Source organism: Anopheles arabiensis, chromosome X (assembly GCF_016920715.1).
Source record: "Anopheles arabiensis isolate DONGOLA chromosome X, AaraD3, whole genome shotgun sequence".
Taxonomy (NCBI): Eukaryota; Metazoa; Arthropoda; class Insecta; order Diptera; family Culicidae; genus Anopheles; species Anopheles arabiensis.
The window spans coordinates 24,558,157-24,583,674 of record NC_053519.1 but is presented as its reverse complement, the minus strand read 5'-3'; the positions used below and the strand labels follow the sequence as shown (position 1 = coordinate 24,583,674).

Below are 25,518 nucleotides of genomic sequence, written 5' to 3'. Positions count from 1 at the left end.
GACGTCAGTCTTGTGGTTGATCAATTGAAGCAAGGTTGTGGGGAGGTTTAAAGCGAGGAAATAAAGAAAAAAAGTTTGATAAAAGTAAAAAATAGATAAAAGTGAAGAAAACTGTCCATCGATCACGACAATTTGCTCATAGATACTTACCATTAACAATATGCTTTGTACTGCTGTAGGTGAATTTAACGATAGGATAAGAGAAACATGCGACCGCTAATTTGCGCCTAAATTACTGTTTTGACAGTAGCTCTTTCCTTCACCTTCATGTTCTTCTTACATATTCTTTGGACAAGCAACAAAAAACTGATCTGCTCCTTCAACCAATCCTTTGAATGCTCAAACTATACGTCCATTGACCATGCCACGAACGATTTCTCAGAGTTTATGCGGGCCGCATTGCGTGAATGTGCTCCTATTAAAAAGCCCCATCGCGGACCGCCGTGGGGTGACCGCACATTACATGCCCTAAAAAAAGCAAAGCGAACCGCTTATGACTATTTGCGCGCTAGTCGATCCACACCGTGTCGGCTCTACTACAATGGTGTTCATGCACTTTATCGACGTTATAATAGAGTCTGCTATCGTCGATATATACGCCACACTGAACGAAGCTTGCGAAAGTACCCTCGCCGCTTTTGGAGCTTTGCCGACAACATGCGCAAGTCAACTGGCCTCCCCGGGACCATTCGGTATAAGGATAATTGTGCACACTCGCCAGGTAGCTCCTGTTTTAACTAAGATTTTTAACGAATCTCTGCGCACAGGAATCTTTCCATCACTGTGGAAGGTCTCATGGCATGGTCTCAACACCCATCCACAAAAAGGGCAGCAAAAACGAAGCAGTGAACTATCGAGGTATTACCTCTTTAGCTGCCTGTGCCAAAGTGTTCGAGCTCCTCATCTATGAACCATTAATAGCATCTGCCGGCAAATACATCAGCACCAACCAACATGGATTCATGCCTAAGAGATCAACTACGACAAATCTGATGCAATTCGTTAGCGGGTGTTATAAGTCCATTGATGATGGTATGCAGGTTGATGCCATTTACACGGACATTAAGGCGGCTTTTGACAGTGTGTCCCACAACATTCTTCTGGCAAAACTTGATAGACTTGGATTATCACCACCCCTGGTAAAGTGGATGAAATCGTATTCATGTGGTCGTTCATATGCAGTTAGAATGGGATCCCACCAATCCAGATCGATCGGTGCCTCTTCCGGCGTACCCCAGGGCAGCAACCTGGGGCCTCTGTTGTTTCTGCTCTACATAAACGACTTGTGCACGGCACTCCTGGATAATAGTTGCCTACTCTACGCAGATGATGCTAAAATCTATCGTGAAATCCGTGAGTCCGAGGACCATCTTCAACTTCAAGCCACTTTGACTGAATTTGTCTCCTGGTGCAAGCGTAACGCACTAAGCGTCTGTATCGATAAATGTGCCATAATCTCATTCAGCCGTTCAAGAGCTCCAGCGCTGTTTAATTATACGCTTGATGGTCAGAACCTCGAAAGACTGAACTGTGTAAAGGATCTAGGAGTCCTCCTAGATGCTAAACTCTCCTTCGAAGAACAGATAGACCAAGTAGTCGCTAGTGCCAATCGTCTACTTGGCTTGGTCATAAACATGACGCGCGAGCTTCGTGATCCTATGTGTTTCAAGACACTGTACTGCGCACTTATCAGACCACTGCTGGAATATGCTAGCATTGTTTGGTGGCCAGCATCTACTGGGGCACTTGCGCGGCTAGAGTCCATCCAACGGAAGGCAACGCGCTTTGCCCTTCGTGATTGGCCGCGTCGTCTCGACTACAGAACTAGGTGTTTGCTGCTTGGGATCCCGCCTCTCGCCGAACGTGTTGAGCACGCCAGACTGGCATTTATCACGGGAATCTTAAACGGAACCATCGACTGCCCCGAGCTACTTTCAAGGATCCACCTCTATGTTCCTGCCAGAATACTTCGTCGCCGACCAATGCTGGCAGTCGCTGAAACCCGAACAACGTTTGGCTCTCGCAACCCCCTTCTTTGCATGTGCCGTCTTTTAAATTCAGCTGACGATATTTACGAGCCTGGAATGACGATAACGGAACTGACTTCGCTTTTAAGTGTTCGGAATGCGTTCAACAATAACAATATATAAATGTTCTGTTCGTTATCTAATGTGTAATGTAAACAAATTTTGACTCGAGAGGGCTTCATAGTCCATCGATTAATAAACTAAACTAAACTAAACAAAACTAAACTGCTCGAATGGGTAAATTAACAGAAGGCTGTCTGAACGGGGTGTATCCCCAAGTGTGTGCATGTGTGTATTTGCACCACTGAATTCTGAACGTCCACCCCACCGCACCAAACAGCGTGTATCGCCAAGTGGCTGTGTGTAGTATCACCATGGACAGCAGAAAACTACCTGCACTAGAACAGAGCGCTAGTGTGGCCAAATGTGTGCATGTGTGTACAGTCTGTTCCCGAGTTACATGGTTCTCGACTTACGCGGATTCGGAGATACGCGGTATTCTAAATTTGACAGATTAAATGTCAAATCAGTACAATTTGTTTCAAGTTCGGTATGAATTGCATTTTTGCTAACAAATTGAAACCGCTTAATAGCCAGAAATATTAGAATTTATGCACAAATCATATCAAATAAATGATGAAGTATATAAAAGTATTAATTTAAATAAAAAACTGCGAGTAATAAATAGTATTTTAGTCAAAAAATGTGAAATTCGACTTACGCGGATATTCGAGTTACGCGGATTCGTCGGGAACGCAGAAACCGCGTAACTCGGGAACAGACTGTACTTGCTCCACTGAAAGCCGGTATCGCACCAGATTTCGTGTGTCGCCATGCCTAACCAGCAAAACCGAAGCTATTGGAAAACTTTCCTGTGTGCAAAAGCGAGAGAGCATGTTTTCTTTCTCTAGATTTTGGACGGCACAACGCCGATCGTGTGGCATATGAACGAAAAACGGGAGAAGGGGAAACCGAAATCCTTCGAGTGACACACACACATGCATCTGCATGCGGATGCCGCTGAACCGAGACTACACATCTCTCTCGATCTCCCATGATTTTTCTGCTATCGCGCTCATCCGGGTGTTAGGCACCCTCAGTCTGTCCAGAACTTTCATCGTGGAAGGATGTGTTGGAGTGATGTGTGATTTCTTGTGCCCTGTAGTTTGCTCGTTTACGTTTTGTACCGTGTTACTTCTTCTTCAATTATGGAATGATTTATCCTTGTAAATTTCTAAGGTATGTTTCTTATCCTCGTGTGTGCTTCAATGGGTACATTCAACTAACGCTTGTCGTCTAAAAAGTTACATAATCGACGGTTACCTGTTGTCCTTGCCAACATCCTGCAAAACGATTGACGGAAGGAAAACGTTGTCTGGTTTTAAAATATCAAGGTAAGCGTTTCTATCCTATGTGCAAAATGTTGTTTAGCTGTTTTTTGTTTTGTTTTATAAAGCACATGGATTAATTATTGGTTAATTTTCATCAACAGATTTCAAACAGCTCTTTCGTAGGAGAGCGCACTTCAAGGACGCCAAGGATATGGCTGAACATGCGCAGCACCAGTCGATGACGTCATTTCCAGACAGGCGCCGGCTGAACACGCACAGCACCAGTCGAGGATGTCCTAGCGAGAAGGGCAGAAGGAGGAACGAGAGGAAGGATAACGGAACCGCTACAATAGTAGGGGGTGAAGCATCCGGCCGTGTACAGAGTGTGAGTGTGCCAAAACGCATGTGGAAAGAGGAAGTCCAATAAATAGCATGCGAAAGTGTGCATAAAGCAAAAAGAAAAAGCGTCACTACTACAACCAGCAATCCGAAAATATAAGGGCAGGGATAAATACAAATGAGTGCGTGAGCAGGACCATCAATGCAAGCATTTGAATGTGTGCGCCGGTTTGTGCCGTGCTGAAAGTTTTTACTTTAGCTGCTGCTAGTGTAAAAACTTAAGGAAATCTTAAAGTAAAAATTTTTCACACAAGGCGCCTTCGGCAATTGTTGGTTGAGTGTGTGCGTGTGTGTGTTATTGTCACAGCACACAGCACACGAGCTCGTTCATCATTTTTGTCGTTCTTTCGCTTGAGCCACTCAATTTCGTTCTTAGCTGAATTTAGCAGCGCACGAGGGGGTTTCGGTTTCAACTTCCAACAACAAAAACAACACGAGGGGGCTCGTGGATAGTGTTGGGTCAAGAGCGAAAGAGCTACCTCAATCACTCCGCTCTTCTTATTGTGCGCGCTCCCGCACTGCCCACAGGAAAACGAGGTAGCTCCGCACAGAGCGCTGCACACAGGAGCGATTGTGCGATGCGCTCCCAGGAGCGAAATTTCGCACCTCAGGGAGCGCTGCACACAAGAGCGATTGTGCGATGCGCTCCTAGGAGCAAAGTTTCGCACTTTACTGTGCGCTGCACGCAGGAGCGGTTGTGCGATGCGCTACCAGGAGCGAAGGTTCGCAATCCACGGAGCGCTACACTCAGGAGCGAAGTTTCGCACCACAAGTAGCGCTGCACGCAGGAGCGATTGTGCAATGCGCTCCCAGGAGCGAAGTTTCGCACCATACGGAGTGCTGCACAAAGGCTGCGTATGTGCGATGCGCTGTCAGGAGCGAAAATGCTCTCCGCCAGGAGTGCTGCTAGATAAGTTGAAACAATGAGCTAGAAGATGTGCGCTTGAAAGCTTCGCACAGAAAATGATGGCTTGCATAAATCCAGGTTTTAACTTGCGGAATGTGAGCGGAATGCGCCAATTATTTTTACTTACCTGTTTGATAGAAAATATGTTCTTATGAGTCGAGTGACAAAAGTTTATATAACATGTCCGCTCTATGTGACAATGGCTTGGCCAAGTAATTGTCTAGTTCCTTCTGGGTTTCAGTTCGCGTATGCAAAATAACTTGGGAATCATTTGGTTCGGTATCGAAATCTTTCCAAATACTATCGGTAATGAGATCCTCACTAATTTCATCTTCAGTTTCCTTAACAGTTTGTAGTTGAAATTCATTGGTTTGTGTAGGCAATTTGTCTAGTCGTTGCAATATATGTTTGCAGATTTGCTGAAATTCTGTGTCGCTTTGGAATCCTTTTTGTTTGAACCGGGGGTCCAAAATGGTGGCTTGCCTAACAATTTCCCTGTCTATGTTAACAAAATTGTCATGTAATCCATCACTCAATAATTTGATTCATTTTTTCACCTCATTCGTTTCACAATCTGAATTGCATTCTAATTTCTTAATCATTAAAGATGTAATTACACGCATTTTGGACAACGTTACTGTTTGTTCAGCAGAATTTTTTTTAGTTACTAAATCTTAAAACTTCAATACATTAGATGCCTCATTCATAATGGTCCAATCGTTTTCATTTAGATGCGAATTATAGCTAAGAATAGCAAGTGAAGATACAATTGGATCTTTATTGGAATAAAAACGTTCCAGCATATGGAACGTCGAATTCCAGCGTGTAGGAACATCCAATATAACTTTAACTTGGACTCGATGTAAATGTTCCTGCAGTTCACGCAGTTTCAACGAGGCCGCTGCACTTTTTTTAAAATGTTTCACGATTTCTTTTACGGACGTTACTGTGCTTTGGATGAAATTCGATATGGCACTTTGAACAATCAGGTTAAGTATATGAGCGTAGCATGGAATATGTTCTATTTTGGCCAGCTGTACTGCTCGTTTCATATTCGCAGCGTTGTCAGTGACTACGCAAACTACTTTTTCGGAGATTTTAAAATTATCCATTGTTTGTTTCATCCACACTGCAATATTTTCCGAAGTGTGTTTGTTGGAAAATTCTTCGCAAGCTAGCAAATAGGTTTTTTGTTTGCATTCGCTATCGATAAAATGAGCAGTGGCCGCCAGGAAACTTTCTTAGAGTTCTTAGAGTTGGTCCAACCATCTGAAGTTAAACATACTGCTTTACAGTTAATTAGTTCTTCTTCCACAACTTCTAAGAGTTTTCCATAATTTACATTCAGTATCGTATTGCTTAGAGTTTTCTTTGCTGGAAGCGTATAACTTGGGCACAAATCTCGAATGAAATCTTTAAAATCGTCTGCCTCTACCAAACGGAATGGTAGGGCATGGCTACATATGACATTCAACAGTTTATTGTCTATGGCCTTTTTTCTACCAGCATCTAACGGTTTTGTAACACTCACGAATTGCTCCATGGATTTTTGGCGAACAGTTTATTTCTGCAATGTCAATGTTGTCTTCGAAACGCCGTCAACTGGGATATCGCTCGTAGAAAGCGTTGATGATACTCCCTCAAAACAAGTGTTGTAACGTAGTGTGTTTTCGGTAGGATGATGGGGTATCTTGTATCGAAGGGAATGTGATGAGCTTTGGCTGTGCGCCCATCGATTCGCAAGATCCCAAACTCATCTAAAAAGGGGATTAAGCCATAAAGCGTGCTATTGCGTGGTACTTGAGGTGCAGTTTCGTTCTGAGTGGTACGTGGGGCGTGAGTCGAGTTGGACTTAACTTACACCTGAACTTCTTTCTCAAAAGCATCCATCTGTGAGTTTTGCAGCAGAAATCGTTCGGCTTTCTGGTATTCTTCGCTGGTTAGGGGTGTATGTTCTGCTGCTATTTTTTGTTTGATACTGCCGATTTGCCTTTTGGTGGTTTTGAGGGATTGTATTGGCAGACCTTTTGCTTTACGCCGACAATTGGGAACGAAACGCCAAAGATTTGCGACAGTTCGCACTAAAACTTTCCAACTGGAAATTCTGAATGCATCTACTACTAGCACTCTATGGGGTGATGCTGGGCTTGAGTGCACTGAGTTGTAGCATGTTTTTCGTTCCTGGTTTGTAGCTTCAATTGGTTTTTGCGCAGGCCAGTTGTTCTCATTCAGATACAGAAACGCAGGCCCGTTCAGCCATCTGCCTTGTGGATCTATCATAGTATCCTTCCCCCACTTTGTTAAACAATCGGCAGGGTTTTCTTTAGTATGGACGTGTCTCCATTTCTTTGAGTCTGATAGTGACAATATTTCGCCTACTCGACATGCTACAAACTGCTTTAGCTCATGGGTAGGTGTTCTGATCCACAAAAGCACTACTTCAGAATGTGCGTGGCTTTAATTTCCAGGTCGTGGCTGTCGCATACCATGCGTTTTAGTCTTGCGCTCAGTAGCGCTGCCTGTAGTTCTAGCTTGGGGATCGTCAGGTGTTGTAAGGGGGCTACTTTACTTCGTGCCATAACCAGCGCACAACGTATACCGCTAGGAGTCTCTTTTCTGAAGTAGGCCGCACAGCCGTACCCCAACTCACTAGCGTCGGTAAAAATGTGCAATTGTAGGGGAGCATGGATGTTTGACGCGTTCACTCCAAAGTAGCATCGCGGGATTCTTAGGGAATGGGTACTAGGAAGGAGTGCCGTCCATCGTTTAAACTTGTTATACTGTGTTTCATTTAGTTCATCATCCCATTTTAGGTTATCACGCCAGAGATCTTGCATCATCATTCTGCCATGGATGAGCACTGGCGCCACAAGTCCCAATGGGTCAAACAACTGGGCTGAGCATGGAGAACAAGAAGCTCCAAATGTTGCGACATCCATGATAAAGGTTTGTGGTTCATGGTTTGGATCGAAACAAAAGAGGAATCTTTGTGAGCGCTTGTCCTCTTTTCTTATACGGATTTGGTGGAACATTTTCTCAATGTCTCCCCCAAATGCCACTATGCGTAGGCGGAAATTGCAAAGAACGGTGGGCAGCTGCACTAACAGGTCTGGCCCTTTCAACAGCTCCGAGTTCAACGATACACCTCTTACTTTGGCTGCTGCATCCCACACTAAACGCTTTTTATCTGGCTTTCGAGGATGTCCAACTACATCGAGCGGTAAGTACCAGACCCCCACAACAAGCCCGTAGTGTAACGGCCATTGCACTTAGTTGTAGTGGTTTCTAATATTATTTTAGCTCTACGCACATCTTCAGGTTCTGGCAGGAACTTGTTAAAGGAACACACAGCACTTTCCTCTAACGCAAAGTACTGCCGCGTGGTCTCGTTCAGTTCTTGATCAGTGTTTTCTTTGCTGCTGGAGGATCGGTGGCTATCCTCAATCAGATGGATGTTGTGATAATGAGCGCTTTGACATCTCTCCTTATTACTTGCATTTATCGTTCCATAAATGGCCCACCCTAGCGCACTGCGAACGGCGAATCGGCCTTCCAGGCTGCCCTGAACGTGTTTCCAGCGGTTTTAGCAATTCTACGTCTGCTAACCCGATGAGCAGTTGTGGAACGGGGTGGTCGCCGGTGAGAAGGGGAATGTCCTGCAAGTAGTAAAAGTTTGTTATCAGATGTTTTAAATTTGGGTTTTGTGCTGGAAGACTTAGCTTGTTGATAGTGTGAGCGGCCGCTATTGAATAGCGCCGCTCACCCCCTTTTGCCGAAATCTGCAGACTGACGCGACGAGAAGTAGCTTCATTTCTTTTGACGTCGAAAGTCCAATGAAGCTCTAGCGGATCCGGATCCCCCTTCAGCCCAAGTTGTTCCGCTAACGCTGCTTCCACCAGTGTGAGAGACGATCCTTCATCCAGGAACGCCAAGGTTTCGACGGTTACTGTGCCGTTGTATACTGAAACAGGCACAATCCGGAATAAGGTATCAGACGGCTTCTCCTTCATCTGATGGACTCTGCAGTCAGCTACCGTGGGTGTGGAATCTAGTGGACCCTCGTGAAGTAGCGTGTGGTGTCGTTCTCGACAACCCGAAACTTGGCAGACGTACACTGGTGGACATTAAAATAGGAAAAAAAAATTTGTGTGTTTTTTTTGCGAGCACTAGGTGTGTCATCGCCAACAGTTCAAGGCGTACTGAATTTGCAATAGCCGAATTTTGCCTTTTATGCTGTCATTTTTGGTGCGCTACTTATCTGAGTTTTGAGTGCCGGCAGCGTTTTGCGGCAGTATAAAAGGAGAGCCAAACCGTGTTGTGCTTCATTCTTCCATCAGTGGTCAAGGTGAAAGGTTGCTGTTTAAAAATTCCACAAAATCATCATGGGTCGCGGAAAGCACTGCACACCACAGGAGTGAAAACACATTCAGGGGCTGTATCGTGAGAACGTGCCAATCAAGACAATCTGCAAGGCGTTCGGCCGTTCGCGGACGTTTGTGGACAACGCCATTCGTAGCGAGGCTACGGGTAAATCGACAGGTCATCTGCGAAAAACAACGGCCGACGTTGACGCGCAGATGGTTGAGATGATCAGGGCGGATCCTTTCAAAACTTGCGCTCGTATCAAGCAGGAGCTTGGTTTGCAAGTTTCGGCGAAAACGGTGTCTCGCCGTTTACACGCCGCTGGGTTCTGTGCCCGGAGACCGAAGGAAGGTTCGTAAGCTGCTACCGCACCACGTAGAAGCGCGCATTCGGTTTGCCGAAGAGCATTTAGCTGCATCCATCTTTTGGTGGACCAAAATCATTTTTTCGGATGAGTCCAGAATCAATCTGGATGGTTCGGACGGCATTAAATACGTCTGGCGCTTTCCTAATCAGGCGTATCACCCGAAAAATACGATAAAAACCCTAAAGCACGGAGGCGGCCACGTAATGGTGTGGGGTTGCTTCTCCTGGCACGGCACGGGTCCTTTGTTCCGTATCAACGGGACACTGAACTCGGAAAGGTATAGAAAAATACTACGTCGTAAGATGTTGCCATACGCCCGACAACAATTCGGAGACGAAGAGCATTACATCTTTCAGCATGATAACGACTCTAAGCAAACATCGCGAACAGTTAAATGTTATTTAGCAAACCAGGATGTGCAAGTTCTACCGTGGCCTGCGTTGAGTCCTGACCTCAACCCGATTGAGAATCTATGGTCAACTCTCAAGCATCAGCTTAAGAACCAGCCCGCACATTCAGCCGATGATCTATGGACACGCTGCGAGGTTATGTGGGAACGCATACCCAGAAGCGAATGCCGTAAGCTCATCGGCGATATGGCCAAACGCTGTCAGGAAGGGATAGCGAATAACGGTCACCACATTGACAGTTAGAATGTGTTTTCGCTCAGTGGAACACCGCAACACCTCCTCCCAACAACCACTTAAACAGTCCTTTTCAGGGCTACCAAATATTTCTGACAAGAACTATGTTGTAGCAGATTTACTGCTAACAGTAGGTCACATCTAACTTAGCATTGCCAAAAGCCAGGTAAAAAGATGTTAACCACCAGAAGCTCAAGCGTATAGCCAGCAGCCAGGTAAAGAAACGTTAAACACCAGAAGCGTAAACGTTCTCGTGTTTTACCCCAGAACATAAATAAGGAAAACGCGCCACAGATAAGCAATTAAACTTCCGTAAAACCCAGGCATAAACAGAAAAACGTTCGCTACATCCACAATGCACGGATAGTTGATAAAACACAGGCACGCTAGGTATAATTTAAGAACACCCGTAAAAACCCAAACCCGGAAAACCAAATGAAAGCTCACATTTGACAAACATCTGGTTGCCAAATGTGTCACAACTTTCACACCATATTTGTTATAAATAAAGCTCGAACTGATGGAGAAGTCAGTTCACCTTCCATAGACACGTAGATCACTCGTGTTCTGGTGCATCTCACCAATTTGCAGATTCCGCCGAAGGCTCTGCTCAATTTGATAATCATTTTTGGTTATCAGCTGTTCAGTCAGTTGACCGATCAGCATTACCCTCATCGAAATAAAGTGCACGTTTGCACTAGTTCCACCCAACTTCTCCCACGGTGTCCGATTCCGCCTCGGTCATCAACTCGATGCGCAAGGTCGATCCAGTCCGCGATTCCGCCGACGTAAGCAAGTGCTTCTTTTCGAACTTAGCGTAAGTGTGAACAGGTTGACGTAACCGATACGCGACAAATGTGTTTACATTTTGGTGTCGCGTTCCGTACGATCCCCTTCCTCGTCCCACACCCTTTCACTGTGCTCCGCGCATTGACTCACCGAAACGGTTTGAGAAGCGCGGCCGAACCTACCACATGGCGACCGTGACAGCGTAGCAAAAACAAAGCTACAAGAACGTTAAAGTGCAGTGAAAAAAAAAATAAAAAAATAAAAAGTGCAGTGCTGTGGAGAAAAAGTTATACGCAAAGTGCGGTGCGTGGAAAAAAAATACAGTTGAAAGAAAAAGGTTAAAGAAAGAACGGTGTCAGTTTTTACCACATAACCATTATCGTGAGAACTCAATACAGTGCCCCAATAATCTAATAAGCAATAAAGTGATCTTTAATCGATTTTTAACCAAGTCCGAGTGGTGCAGTTTGAGGCATAAGGTAACACCAAACGCGGGAAATAAATAAAAACGTTCCAAGTGCAATCTAAAAGTGGCACAAGTTTAAAAGTTAGCAAAAACACATCGTTGCGCACAAGTATCAAGTACCCGAAAAGCAGTGCAGGAAGTGAAATCGCAGTGTCAGTAAACTGAAAAAAAAGTAGAGAGTGTGTATATTTATTCTGGCATAACACACATAAGCTATGGGTCACGATAACTCAAACCCGGAAACAAACGTTAAGGGCAATAACGACCTCACCATCGTTCAGACCCAAAACATACACACTGAACAACACGAGGCACACGAGTTCAAACTTAACCTGATTTTGGCTCTGCTCGCGTTGATTGTTATTGCAAAAGCGCTCAAAATAGTGTACAAAATAGTGAAAAATCAGGCGAAAGAACAAGCTGTAAAGATGTTGTCTTTACCTAAATAAATAGTGAAGAAAAAAAAAAAGAAAAAAAAACATTAGTGAAGCAATAATTCGGATATAAAAGACAAAGTGCCGATCAAGTGTTCATCAGACGACAACTACAAGCCGCAAACCAGGAAGACGCACACTGCCCACCTGCAAGCCGGCGTAGCCGCCCGCCTACAAGGAAGTCGTAACCGCCTACCAGGAAGATCAAGCCGCCCACCAGCAACACGTCGCAGCCGCTTACCAAGAAGACCAAGCCGTCCACGAGCAAGCAGCCTATCAGGAAGACCAAGCGCCCATCAGCAAGCCATCGCAGCCGCTTACCAAGAAGACCAAGCAGCCCACCAGCAAGCAGCCTACCAGGAAGACCAAGCGCCCACCAGCAAGCCACCGCAGCCGCCACTAACTGAGGAGATGAGCACCTGGCACGGGCTGAGAAATTTTAACGAGGACGGTGAATACGTAGGGCCATACATCCCGAACAAGAAGGATGTCGAGGATCAACGGATCGAGATCCTGGAGTTACTGAAAAACGCCGGCGACAAGGAGATAGAAAACAAGGTAGAACACATATATACTAGTTATAAAGAAAATAAAATAACAACTCGGGAGACATTTGACAGGGCTACAAATGTCTTAATGACATTATTAGGACTTTAGGAAGAATAAAAACAATTAAATAACAAGTAATTATTTTTTTTCATACATATTATTAACAACAAGAAAGAATTTTTTTTAGCTTTTTTTTATTATCAATAAAAATAAAATAAAATAAAGTCTTCTTTTACAAAAAAAAAAAACTTTTTCTATTATACAAATCCACTCGCATAGAAAGAAAATAACATTTACGTTTGTCCACCTTGGAAAATATTTCCTCTCACTTTTTCCGCTTTTAAAATTTTTTTTCTAAATACTATTCACAATTAGAAACTCAAAAAAAAAATCAATCAATAAATAAATAAATAAAATAAAATAAAGAATTTTCTTCTTTTTTTTCAACATATAAAAGAAAGAAACTTTCCTCGACTCTCGAGAAAAACCAGATTTTATTTTATATAAGCTTTTATATAAAAACATAAGTCTGCTTTCTCTAGAAAAAAAAATTGTACTTGATTTTATGTATGAACTTAAATTTTTTTTTCCTACAATCATTGAAATTCAAATTTCGACCATATGACTAAACTAAAAGAAATTGTTAGGAGACTAGAACTTATTTACAAAACCCTACAGCAAAACAAAGGGAACATTAGACAGTGCGCATTGGCCACATACAGATTACAAGTAGACGAAATATATTCCGTGTTCAGGAAAGAAATAGAGACCAACTACGACAAATACAGCGACTCAGAAATCAAGTTCTACAACAACATTATCCAAAATTTAATCACCAACATAGTAGAAAAAGTTAACAACGAGACAATTACCACCGACAACAACACTAGCGACTTGAATGAGACATTAAAATCACACAAAAAACTAACGTTAAAAACCACAGCTCACGTTATAATATCAATTTTATCTATATATAAAAGACAAAAACAAATCGTTCCGACAGCGAACATTGACCACACAGCTATTAAAACAAATACGAGCGTAGACTCAAGTTACAAACCAAACATGGATGCTTTAGAGATCCTAAAAACGGCCATCAGCCTCATACCTACATTTAGCGGTAGATATGACGAAGCTGAAGCCATGTTAGCTGCTTTAGAAACAATGAAAGAAGCAGTGGATGAACAGCACCACAGATTAATAATGCGGGTGGTACAATCAAAACTAAAGGGGAAGGGCAGAAAAATCATCGGAAAAACGGTGACTAACATAGAAGACGCTCTGGCAAAAATCGGTGCATATGTTAAGAAAATAAAGTCGCCAGAAGATATTGCCACCGCAATTCGTGCATTAAAACAAAAAACTACACCAAAGGATTTTGGTGAAGAAATACAAGCTCTGGCAGAAGAGCTAGAACAAGCATATCTTGGAGAGGACGTTGCACCAGCACTGGCAACGGCAAAAACCAACAAGATAGCAATGGCAGCTTTTGGAAAAGGGCTCAAAAAAGGAAATCCATCAGGCAATAGTATTGTCCGGTACCATTCCCACCCTTGATGCAGCTATTAGAGCAATTATTAGCATCGATAAGACGAATCAAAGCACGCAGGACAAAAAGTCAGACAATAGACAGAATGGGCAGGAGAATAGATACAGCTCGAATCAGCGTCAGACAAACACTCGTGGTATAGACCAACGTCAAAACAATAACAACTGGAGATCCCCACCCCAGCAAAACAATAACAGTTGGAGATCCCAACCACAGCAAAATAATAACAATTGGAGGTCACCACAAACACAAAACGGTAGACAGGGAGCCGGGTTCAACACCCGAAACAGGCAACCCGCCGGCCCAAATTTTTTAGGGCACTGCGAACCGCAAAGGGCAATCCTTTACACGCAAATGGAGACCCAGAACCCACAGGTGGACCAGCCCTCCACAAGCCATTACGGGCAACATACACAATAAATGTGCAAAAATCAAATTTTATTAGGACAAGATTAGGTCTAGCAGATTCAACATGCAACCTATTTGTAGATTCAGGTTCCGACATTTCTATCATCAAAGGCAACAAAGTAAGACCTACACAAATTTATAAACCAAAAGATATAGTGGATATCATAAGCGTAGGAGAAGGAACAATAACCACACATGGGTCCACAATTACGGATGTAATCGTGGAGGGAAAGAAAATCCAACAATTATTTCACATCGTACCAGATAACTTCAAGATACCGGCAGATGGTATACTCGGTAGAGATTTTTTTATGAACCATCGATGTATAATAAATTACGATACTTGGATTTTCTCTGTAAAACACAATGGAGAGTTTTTGGAAGCACCCATTGAAGATACTATCAATGGCAAAACACTCATACCTCCCAGATGTGAAGTAATTAGAAAACTTGATAAGTTAAAAGAATTAGATACAGATGCGGTAGTATGCGCAGAGCGACTGCAAGAAGACGTTCTTGTAGGTAACTGCATTGTAAATAAAAACTACCCATTTATTAAAATAATCAATACTTCCAATAAAGCTAAATTAGTAAACATTAGCCATATCAAAACAATACCTTTAAATGAATTTGAAATAGTAAAAACTAGCAATCATAAGGATGAAAATAGGTTAGCAATCATAAAGGATTTAATCCGAAAGGAAAATATTTCCGAAGATACAGATAAATCTTTTGAACAATTACTGTTAAGCTACAATGATATTTTTCATCTACCTAACGATAATTTAACTACAAATAATTTTTATGAACAAGATATAAAATTAGAAGATAAAAGACCCGTGTGCATACCAAATTACAAACAAAACCATTCCCAAGGACCAGAAATCAAAAAGCAAATTGAAAAAATGCTTCAAGATGATGTAATAGAACACTCGGTGTCACATTACAATTCACCCATCTTACTGGTTCCGAAAAAGTCCTCAGATGAGAAAAAATGGAGATTAGTAGTCGATTTTAGACAGCTTAAAAAAAAGCTGCTCCCCGATAAATTTCCACTACCTAGAATAGACTCCATACTAGATCAGCTAGGGCGAGCAAAATTTTTTAGCACATTAGATCTCATGTCAGGATTTCATCAAATACCACTGGAAGAATCGTCCAAAAAGTATACAGCTTTTTCAAGCACGGATGGTCACTATCAATTTAAACGATTACCTTTTGGATTGAACATTTCTCCAAATAGTTTTCAGAGAATGATGACCAAAGCCATGACAGGCCTCACGCCGGAATGCGCTTTTGTATATGTCGATGATATTGTAGTACTAGGAGCTTCAGAAAATCACCATCTAAAGAATTTAGAAAAGGTTTTTGAAAGACTAAGACACTACAATCTTAAACTAAACCCAGAAAAAAGTTGCTTTTTCAAAAATGAAGTTACTTATCTTGGACATAAGATAACCGACAAAGGCATCCTTCCAGATGATTCCAAATACGACAGCATAAAAAATTACCCGATACCACAAAACGTAGACGATGCGAGAAGATACGTAGCATTCTGCAATTATTACAGAAAGTTCATCCCAAACTTTGCTTTGAAAGCAAAACCGCTTAACAGCTTATTAAAGAAAAAACAAATTCTGAATGGACACAGGAGTGTCAAGAAGCATTCGAATATTTAAAAAACACACTGATTAGTCCACAGATATTACAATATCCTGACTTCAGCAAGCAATTTATACTAACCACAGATGCTTCAACTATAGCATGCGGAGCAGTTTTAGCACAGGAACATGATGGTATAGATATGCCGATTTAAAGCTCGAACTGATGGAGAAGTCAGTTCACCTTCCATAGACACGTAGATCACTCGTGTTCTGGTGCATCTCACCAATTTGCAGATTCCGCCGAAGGCTCTGCTCAATTTGATAATCATTTTTGGTTATCAGCTGTTCAGTCAGTTGACCGATCAGCATTACCCTCATCGAAATAAAGTGCACGTTTGCACTAGTTCCACCCAACTTCTCCCACGGTGTCCGATTCCGCCTCGGTCATCAACTCGATGCGCAAGGTCGATCCAGTCCGCGATTCCGCCGACGTAAGCAAGTGCTTCTTTTCGAACTTAGCGATACGCGACAAATGTGTTTACATTTTGGTGTCGCGTTCCGTACGATCCCCTTCCTCGTCCCACACCCTTTCACTGTGCTCCGCGCATTGACTCACCGAAACGGTTTGAGAAGCGCGGCCGAACCTACCACAATGTCTTTCGGTCACAGAAAAAAGTTCCTATGTTTATGTCCACCAGTGTATCTGGATCTGCATAGATTGGACGCATGCATTCCCAACCAGACATAGCACAGTTTGAATTTCCTCACGAAGGCTTGTCGTACTTCAAGGCTCATGCGTTTAAAGCTATCGCAGTGTTTAACGTGATGTGCTGGATCGTGGCAGACTAGACATTCACCTGTCCCATAGGAAACTCTCTCTGGACCTTGTTGTTGGTTTCTAGCACTTGAGGTGAGACTTGAAGGACTGGTATTCCTGTCTTGTTCGATGCTGTTGGTTGCTGGTGCATTTAGGAGGACGTGCGAACGGTCATGATTCCTTGCAGGCGTGCTGGATTTAGGAGGAATGTACTTAGTTACATCGCTAGCCTTTTCTACCAGGTCTTCCATAAATAGGCCAAATTCATATAGCGTAGGCTCTATTTGGCGTTTGGCTTGGATTGCTCGTTTGTATGTGGCCCAATCCAACTGCCTTGACGCTGGTAGCTTATCGACAAGCTCTTCCAGCAACTCGTGATTAGCTAAGTAGTGCTTTCGGTCATCGGAACTAAGCTGGCTGCATAAGTGTTGAACAGCCAACCCAAATGTAATTAAGTCTTCGAAGCGTTCGGGTCTAGGCGGATGCACTTGTCGGATTTTCTGCACCATATCCGTTACCACGAGGGATGGTTTGCCAAACAGACGCTGGAGGGTTTTAATTACTAACGGCACGGATGAAGGTGAATCCAACCAGCCTTCAACCATATCCCCTGCTGCGCCAAACAAACACTCTTCCAGTCTAGCTAGATTTTCCACGTTTGAAAATCCACATGCTGCTGTTGACTCCACGTAGCTGTTATAAAATCGTGGCCAGTCCCTAGGCGTTCCGCTAAACGCAGGTAATTTCCGTGGCCATGTTTGTCTGGCTGCAATCTGATCTGCAGTTGGTCCTCTCTGTGCAACTTGTCTCTCACCATATCACTGTACCTTTCTTGGTTACTCGCCGAAGGTGTAAGGTGTTCCTGCATAGCTGCTTGGGGCTCCCAGCTGCTAGCGGCATGTGGTTGGAACGCATTTTGCTTTTGCACCCAATTCGCGGTCTTCATCTCACCTCTAACGACCGATGAGATTTCAGAGGCACTTTTTCCATCGCTCCGATTGGACCTTTCCCGAGTTCATCCATTCTACGCTGCAAGTTAATCTGCAGCTTCAAATGGTCGGCACGGTCGCTTCTTGCTGCTTGGTGTGGATTGGCTTCCTTGTCGGCTCCTGATCGCCATCGCCATGGGCTGCTTTGGTTTCTTCTTGATGAACCAAATCGCAGCTAGCTTGAGGCTTACTGCCGGGCACCATTTTACTTTCACCTTCAGCATGATACTCGTCGACCTTTTCCGCGCCTTTGCACTTTTCACATGACCACTTTTCGTTTTTTTACGCTCCACGAAACATTAGCACAGTCGAAATGGCTCCATCCGCTGCACTTATCGCACTGCACCATATTCGACGCACTATTCTTGCGATCGCATGCAATGCAATCGTGTACTTTCGCGGCTTTCGGCATTTTGCACAATGTAGATTTGCAAACGGATCGAATATTCTTTGAATGCTGACTATTTTTAAAATTTGTTGCTTTAGAATTCACTTAACAAGCTTAAGAATTCACTAAACAATTAATTTTATTCCGGGTTTTTTGTAACGGCGATTTCACAAGCGAACAATGATTTTCGGGTGTAGGCGCGGTTTAAAAATATGATCGTTTGCGTACTGCCCTTTGAATGCGTACCGAGATAGCATGACCCTTGGTGACCCCTGTTCTCGACCGTGACCTAGTTTCTAATTTACAGACGTACTCTCTCTTTCTTTCTCTCTCTCTCTCTCTCTCTCTCTCTCTCTCTCTCTCTCTCTATCGGATGTTACTTCTTTTCCCTCTCGCCTTGTTTCTATCTCCCCCTGTTTATCTTCTGTTGTCGGTGTTATCCTCCTGTCTAACGCCACCTGGTGCTCGGTTCAATAACCAGCCTGGATTATCGCGAATGGTCAAGTGACAACCGATCTTTATAAACAAACATTTTTATGCGCTGAAAAACCACATGGCAAACGTGCCAACACATACAATGCCGTCCCTATTGAAACGTTAGTCCAGAGTATCTATTCGGCAGTATCACTATGACAAAAGTATGAATGTGTGTGTTAACTTTCAGCCAATTCTATTTCGTTTGCTTGTAGTGGTTGGTATCATTTTTAAAGAGGTGATTTCAGTGTTCATTTCAATATACTTACTTAGCTTACCATGTTTGCCGCATTTTTTATTCGAAGTACCCCCCTCCGCGTCGATGGCCGCCTGCACCCGCTTCTGGAACCGCGCGCAAGCCCGGACAACCGTGTCCCTGGGGATGGCCGCAAACACGGCCTTTATTCTGGCCACCAGCTCCGCTGTGGTATTGCAGGATGCCCTGTTGGTGTCTCGCTCAACTGTGCCCCACACAAAGTAATCCATAGGATCAAGGTCAGGGGAGCTGGGTGGCCAAACGTCGTTGCTGGTGTATCGGTCAAAATTGGCAGTGAGCCATCGGCGTGTTTTTACAGCCGTATGGCATGGTGCAGCATCCTGCTGTCAAACGTACGGCCGCCCATTGGCCACCGTATTGTTTTTACGGTGTTCAGCGAACACATCGCCGCCTTCCGATTTTCGACATTCGTATGGCCGGCACGAACCATTATAACACACGTTACGCGAGTTATTTTTCTTTCTTCGATGCTAGAAAGAAGTGGACCTTTCGAGTGCTAGAAACCAACTGACTTTATTTTCCATTATTTGTTACCAACGCTTAATGTGACCGGTCGGCTAACGGTATCAATATGCATATATCGATCAGCATATCGATACCCAAGTTATTCAACCCGCCGCATCAGCAGTTTGATGCCGATGTGCTAGCTCGAGCTTGTACAATTGGGACGGGTTCCACATATTTACGGAGCTAGACATTTTTTACACTTGTTCGCACAACTTTAGCAACTTTTAGCAATCGAATGACATGTCAATCATTTCGATACGTCAACTCAACCCTGAGATATAAACCCAAAGGCCAGGTGTCAAATTTAGCCCGCACACCCTGTATTGTTACACTGTAATACAACATTTGGAAAGAAAAGAAAAAGACAAAAGCATCTTCTCAAAACATGCGGCAAGGCCGGTTGGGGTGTTGGAGTTACAGCACATTATTTATTGAAAAAAATATTGATAGGAGTTTTAAAATTCTAATTCTACAACGATGTATTATAATACATTATTGTGATCCTATAAGACAATTTTCATTCAAATCTAACAAGTAGTTCAAAATTCAAAATTCAAAAGATACTGCTGCGCAAAGCGATCGATAACTTCTCAGCTTCTCGGTCCATGTAGCTAGAGAGCAAGAACCAATAATGATAAAGCGAGGTGAAAGGTTGGTGAAGAAAGGAGGAGGGGAAAAAGAACGTCGGTGTGAAGTATTTTTCGGCCATTATCATTTTTGCGCCAACACGGTCGCGTACCGGAGCCTTTTTGTCAGAAAGAGACAAACACATACAGCGCGCTTTCTCGAACGACCGTAAACGCTTCAATCGATCAAGAGCTTCGATCGGTTCTTCGGAAGTTTCTGTTCGCTTTCTCGATCGGTTTCGGCGGAAACTGAGCTCAAAAACTGCTCGATTTTGTTGTGCGGGGACTTAAAATGGCTCAACCTTGTGCAGAATAATTTGTCATATTTGACATAAGGATGAAGAGGGAAAAATAGTCGCCATTGATCAAAGTGTGTATCGAAGAAACAATGTTGGCAAAGATTTGGCTTTGAAAATTAAAATTTCCTGTTTCCTGTGTCTTCAGATTGGATCAAAGTTTATTACTGAAAGCAAAGACAATATTGAATTTGACACGATGTCAGACAAAAAAGTGAGTGATGTTTGGAATTACTTCAAAGTACTGCTGTGCCAAATAAAATGCTCTGCGTCAATTGACTTCGAACAATAAATCCTCATTCAACTTGAAGCGTCATTTCAAAAACATGCATCCGACGGTAGAAGTTGAGCGACTATCGGCATCAAAATCTTCAGGAAAAGAGATCAATGATTCTTCTACGAGCGATATCTTAGATGAAGGTGTTTCGAAGACAACATCAACATTGCAGAAACTATTCGCCAAAAATCCATGGAGTAATTCGTGAGTGTTACGAAACCGTTGGGTGCTGCTAGAAAAAAGCCATAGACAATAAATTTTTAAATGTCATATGTAGCCATGTCTTACCATTCCGTTTGGTAGAGGAAGAAGATTTAATTCGAGATATGTGCCGAAGATATACGCTTCCAGCAAAGAAAACTCTAAGCAATACGCTACTGAATGTAAATTATGGAAAACTCTTAGAAGTTGTGGAAGAAGAACTAATTAACTGTAAAGCAGTATGTTTAACTTCAGATGGTTGGACCAACTCTAAGAACTCTAAGAAAGTTTCCTGGCGGCCACTGCTCATTTTATCGATAGCGAATGCAAACAAAAAACCTATTTGCTAGCTTGCGAAGAATTTTCCAACAAACACACTTCGGAAAATATTGCAGTGTGGATGAAACAAACAATGGATAATTTTAAAATCTCCGAAAAAGTAGTTTGCGTAGTCACTGACAACGCTGCAAATATGAAACGAGCAGTACAGCTGGCCAAAATAGAACATATTCCATGCTACGCTCATATACTTAACCTGATTGTTCAAAGTGCCATATCGAATTTCATCCAAAGCACAGTAACGTCCGTAAAAGAAATCGTGAAACATTTTAAAAAAAAGTGCAGCGGCCTCGTTGAAACTGCGTGAACTGCAGGAACATTTACATCGAGTCCAAGTTAAAGTTATATTGGATGTTCCTACACGCTGGAATTCGACGTTCCATATGCTGGAACGTTTTTATTCCAATAAAGATCCAATTGTATCTTCACTTGCTATTCTTAGCTATAATTCGCATCTAAATGAAAACGATTGGACCATTATGAATGAGGCATCTAATGTATTGAAGTTTTAAGATTTAGTAACTAAAAAATTCTGCTGAACAAACAGTAACGTTGTCCAAAATGCGTGTAATTACATCTTTAATGATTAAGAAATTAGAATGCAATTCAGATTGTGAAACGAATGAGGTGAAAAAATGAATCAAATTATTGAGTGATGGATTACATGAAAAATTTGTTAACATAGACAGGGAAATTGTTAGGCAAGCCACCATTTTTAACCCCCGGTTCAAACAAAAAGGATTCCAAAGCGACACAGAATTTCAGCAAATCTGCAAACATATATTGCAACGACTAGACATTTCAACTACAAACTGTTAAGGAAACTGAAGATGCAATTAGTGAGGATCTCATTCCCGATAGTATTTGGAAAGATTTCGATACCGAACCAAATGATTCCCAAGTTATTTTGCATACGCGAACTGAAACCCAGAAGGAACTAGACAATTACTTGGCCAAGCCATTGTCACATAGAGCGGACAACCCTCTTGAATGGTGGAAATTATACAAAAACAAGTATCCGAGATTATACGATCTAATGATTTGCACTCTGTGCATCCCAGCCTCTTCTGTGCCATGCGAAAGGGTTTTTTCAAAGGCAGGCGACATTGAATCTTGTAAACGAAATAGGTTGCGTTCAAGTAAGCTAAGCAAAATTTTGTTTATTAAAAAAAACAATAGCTGGTATCGCGAAAGAATTGGTTTGAAATTAACAGTCGTTAAAAATTAACCAGAGTCGTTAAAAATTGCTAGAATTTGGCATCGCTAACGCATTGAGTTCATTTGTTAATTTTAACGACTGGTCCTATGCCGCCGTTAAACAAATGACTGTCAAGAGCGTATGCGGTACAAATTAACAGTCGTTTAATTATACTGCTCGAATTTTTTCCCCGTGTTTGCCTGTATGCGATATCGAGCAGTCGTTAACTGTTTTGACGGTCGTTTATTTTAACAGGAATGAACAACAAATGAACTTGGTTAAACCAAAATGAACTTTAAACCACTGTTAAAATGTGTTCATTTATTCGCGATGCCGGCTAATATGTAAGAAAGAAGGAGAATGCGGAAGATTTAGTGCGGATATCTAAGGAATATGTATTACGTTATATAAACTTTTGTCACTCGACTCATAAGAACATATTTTCTTTCAACAGGTAAGTAAAAATAATTGGCGCATTCCGCTCACATTCCGCAAGTTAAAACCTGGATTTATGCAAGCCATCATTTTCTTTGCGAAGCTTTCAAGCGCACATCTTCTAGCTCATTGTTTCAACTTATCTAGCAGCACTCCTGGCGGAGAGCATTTTCGCTCCTGACAGCGCATCGCACATACGCAGCCTTTGTGCAGCACTCCGTATGGTGCGAAACTTCGCTCCTGGGAGCGCATTGCACAATTGCTCCTGCGTGCAGCGCACAGTAAAGTGCGAAATTTCGCTCCTGGGAGAGCACCGCACAATCGCTCCTGTGTGCAGTGCTCCTTGAGGTGCGAAATTTCGCACCTGGGAGCGCATCGCACAATCGCTCCCCAAATAGCATTGGAGCGTTACGTTTCGCGATTTTTGTATGGAGGCGTTACTGCTCGCTACCTGCTCATAACACTGCTCGATAGCAGTCCTTAGTGAGCAGGTAGCGTGTAACATTCTATGTAAGCTCAATGAAAGCTCAAAGCTCAAGCGTTACTTAGCGAGTGCTCGAACCACAGTATAACGCTGAGGGTTCTGTATTCGGATGTAAACAAAAACACACACACTTTTTTTAAATTTCGATGCACATTGTCCAGTACAACGATGAAATGTATTTTATTTAACTATTATTCAATACTTACATGCCCCAATACATGGTTTTACACGTTTAAATACGATTTCAACCATCACTTTGGATGGTATCAACGGATGCCGACGGCGTTGTTGTCTCTGCGTCAGGCACATGTATTGTTGCCGCTTCTAATGCTCGGGTCTGTTTTTCGTTAGCAGTAGCACAACGATTAAACGCACTAATTGTACCACTTGCAAAGCGATACAAATAAAGTAAAACACATAATACACCGTACAACACACTTCTTAACAACACTTGCACATAAAAACCACTTGTCGATGCGGTGATCCAATGTCCTGTTTGCAGTGGAAAAATAACAATGAAAGATTAGAATGCTTTCAAATATGACATTACTTTATAATACTTTCCTTTCCATGCTATTTTGTGGTGTATGGCAACGTTGGTTTGCTTGAAGATACACAACGACCGGTGTGTTGGTCCAGTTGAGAATGTGCCGATCACGATCACAGCCGGCTTTAGTGATTGTTGTAGAAACTGTAACAAAGATCAAGATCATTAAATCTGCATTATTTTTACAATTTATTGTGATTTCATGAAAAAGTAAAGTGAAAAAGTAAACTAAAAGTGAAAAAGTAAAACATTTCATCTTACCGGCGTCGTATTTCGTCGGCATACACACACACAGCTGCTCGATCATACTCGGACGAATGTTGCCAAATTTCGGGATGAATTGATGTTTTTCCTGTGGAATAATGTGTTCAAGCATTAAAAGATAGTTTATTTACTGAAATATGCACAGAACACTTACCTTTTCCCGAGTTTTCACATAAAATTTCACGATTATTCTGCACACAATCTTTACGGGTGGTTGTCCGTGTTTGTTTACGTTTCTAACTTGACAGATATGCGAGCTGTCATGTGACGAAGTCAAATACATTCAAACCTCGCCAATTGCAAGTCTGCTTTTTCAATTGAATACAAAAAATCCGAGTTGTTCACATAAATATGAGAAAAAGTCAGTTTATCCACATTGTATAAAATAACAAACATGACAAAATACGCAGACATTAGTCGTGTTACAAAATGTCTTTCTAATAAACAAAATCTATCTTTTTTTGTAGACATATGATATAAATGCAATTAGCGAGTTCTAATTGTATCATATATATTGCTATTTTCAAAGCGGTTTAAATTAAAACAAACATCAGTGTTTTTTTTAAATAATCAGAAAGATAATTATAAACTTAATAATCATTAAAATGTAATTTATTACATTTATGTAGAACGATAACCTAACTAGTAAGCATGTTCATGCACGTGTGTAATTATTTGATAATTTTTTTGTGATCCCAATATGAATGTTATTAAGTAAAACAGACAATTTACTCTGTTCCTTTTCAATTCTTCAAGATAAGGTTTTTTAAGTAGAAACATGTAAGTTTGTTTAAAAAACATATATAAATACATATATAAATACACAAACATATATAAATAAAAATTTAGAAATATATATATATATATATATATATATATATATATATATATATATATATATATATATATATATATATATAAATAAATATAAATATATATATATATATACATAGATATATATATATATATATATATATATATATATATATATATATATATATATATATATATATATATATATATACATATATATACATTTATTCATATGGTATGGTATATTATAACATATATAATATACTATATATAACTTGTTAATATAATTATTTTTATATCATTATGCCGATGGCGGAAACCTTTAATTTTTTTATAAAATTTTAGTACAAGTTTTTGTTAATTTTGTTTTAAACTATGTGATCTGAATCGTTATGAAATATCCATCACTCATCTTTTCCAAATTCAGTTAAAACATCTCGCTTTGCTTTGAATTCTAAGTCGGAATGTATGGGGTGCGCGGTACGGGTAAGAAGAACATAGGGGCGGGGGTACAAATAAACGCATCACAACACCAAAGTCTGGGTGAGACGGTGATGGTGTGAAACGCTTCTTGCTTCAAGCTCTTGCGGTAACAGCGTTAAAGACAACAACAACAACAGAGAATAACGCATCGCGTAGAAACAAACACACCGTTCGTGGGTATGTCAGGGGGGGAAACAACGGGAAAAGCTCAATTCTCTCTCAGCGATGCCGCTTGGGTCCTGTGTGCAGCGCTCTGTGCGGAGCTAC

General features: G+C 41.8%; 1 protein-coding gene and 1 long non-coding RNA gene across 2 annotated transcripts; one reads left to right on the top strand and one right to left on the bottom strand.

Moving 5' to 3' along the window:
* The first annotated feature begins 3,024 nt into the window (after positions 1-3,024).
* On the top strand, positions 3,025-3,851 carry LOC120906569. Its single transcript, XR_005740122.1, has 3 exons — positions 3,025-3,266; positions 3,332-3,421; positions 3,520-3,851. It is a non-coding gene; the product is annotated as an uncharacterized LOC120906569 (long non-coding RNA).
* Positions 3,852-23,338: 19,487 nt separating this feature from the next.
* Positions 23,339-24,409, bottom strand: LOC120906195. Its single transcript, XM_040317700.1, has 4 exons — positions 24,110-24,409; positions 23,953-24,043; positions 23,709-23,835; positions 23,339-23,636 (listed from the first exon to the last, which is right to left on the bottom strand). Exons 1-4 carry the CDS (start codon positions 24,236-24,238, stop codon positions 23,519-23,521), a joined length of 465 nt encoding a protein of 154 aa, XP_040173634.1. The 5' UTR covers positions 24,239-24,409; the 3' UTR covers positions 23,339-23,518.
* Positions 24,410-25,518: the final 1,109 nt, after the last annotated feature.

Excerpts from the sequence above, each read along its gene's own strand:
- LOC120906195 (XM_040317700.1), bottom strand. The coding sequence starts at position 24,238 with ATGTATTTGACTTCGTCACATGACAGCTCGCATATCTGTCAAGTTAGA. Across the intron at positions 24,044-24,109 it reads ATGTGAAAACTCGGGAAAAG|GAAAAACATCAATTCATCCC; the intron begins GTAAGTGTTCTG and ends ATTATTCCACAG. Across the intron at positions 23,637-23,708 it reads CCACAAAATAGCATGGAAAG|GACATTGGATCACCGCATCG; the intron begins GAAAGTATTATA and ends CACTGCAAACAG.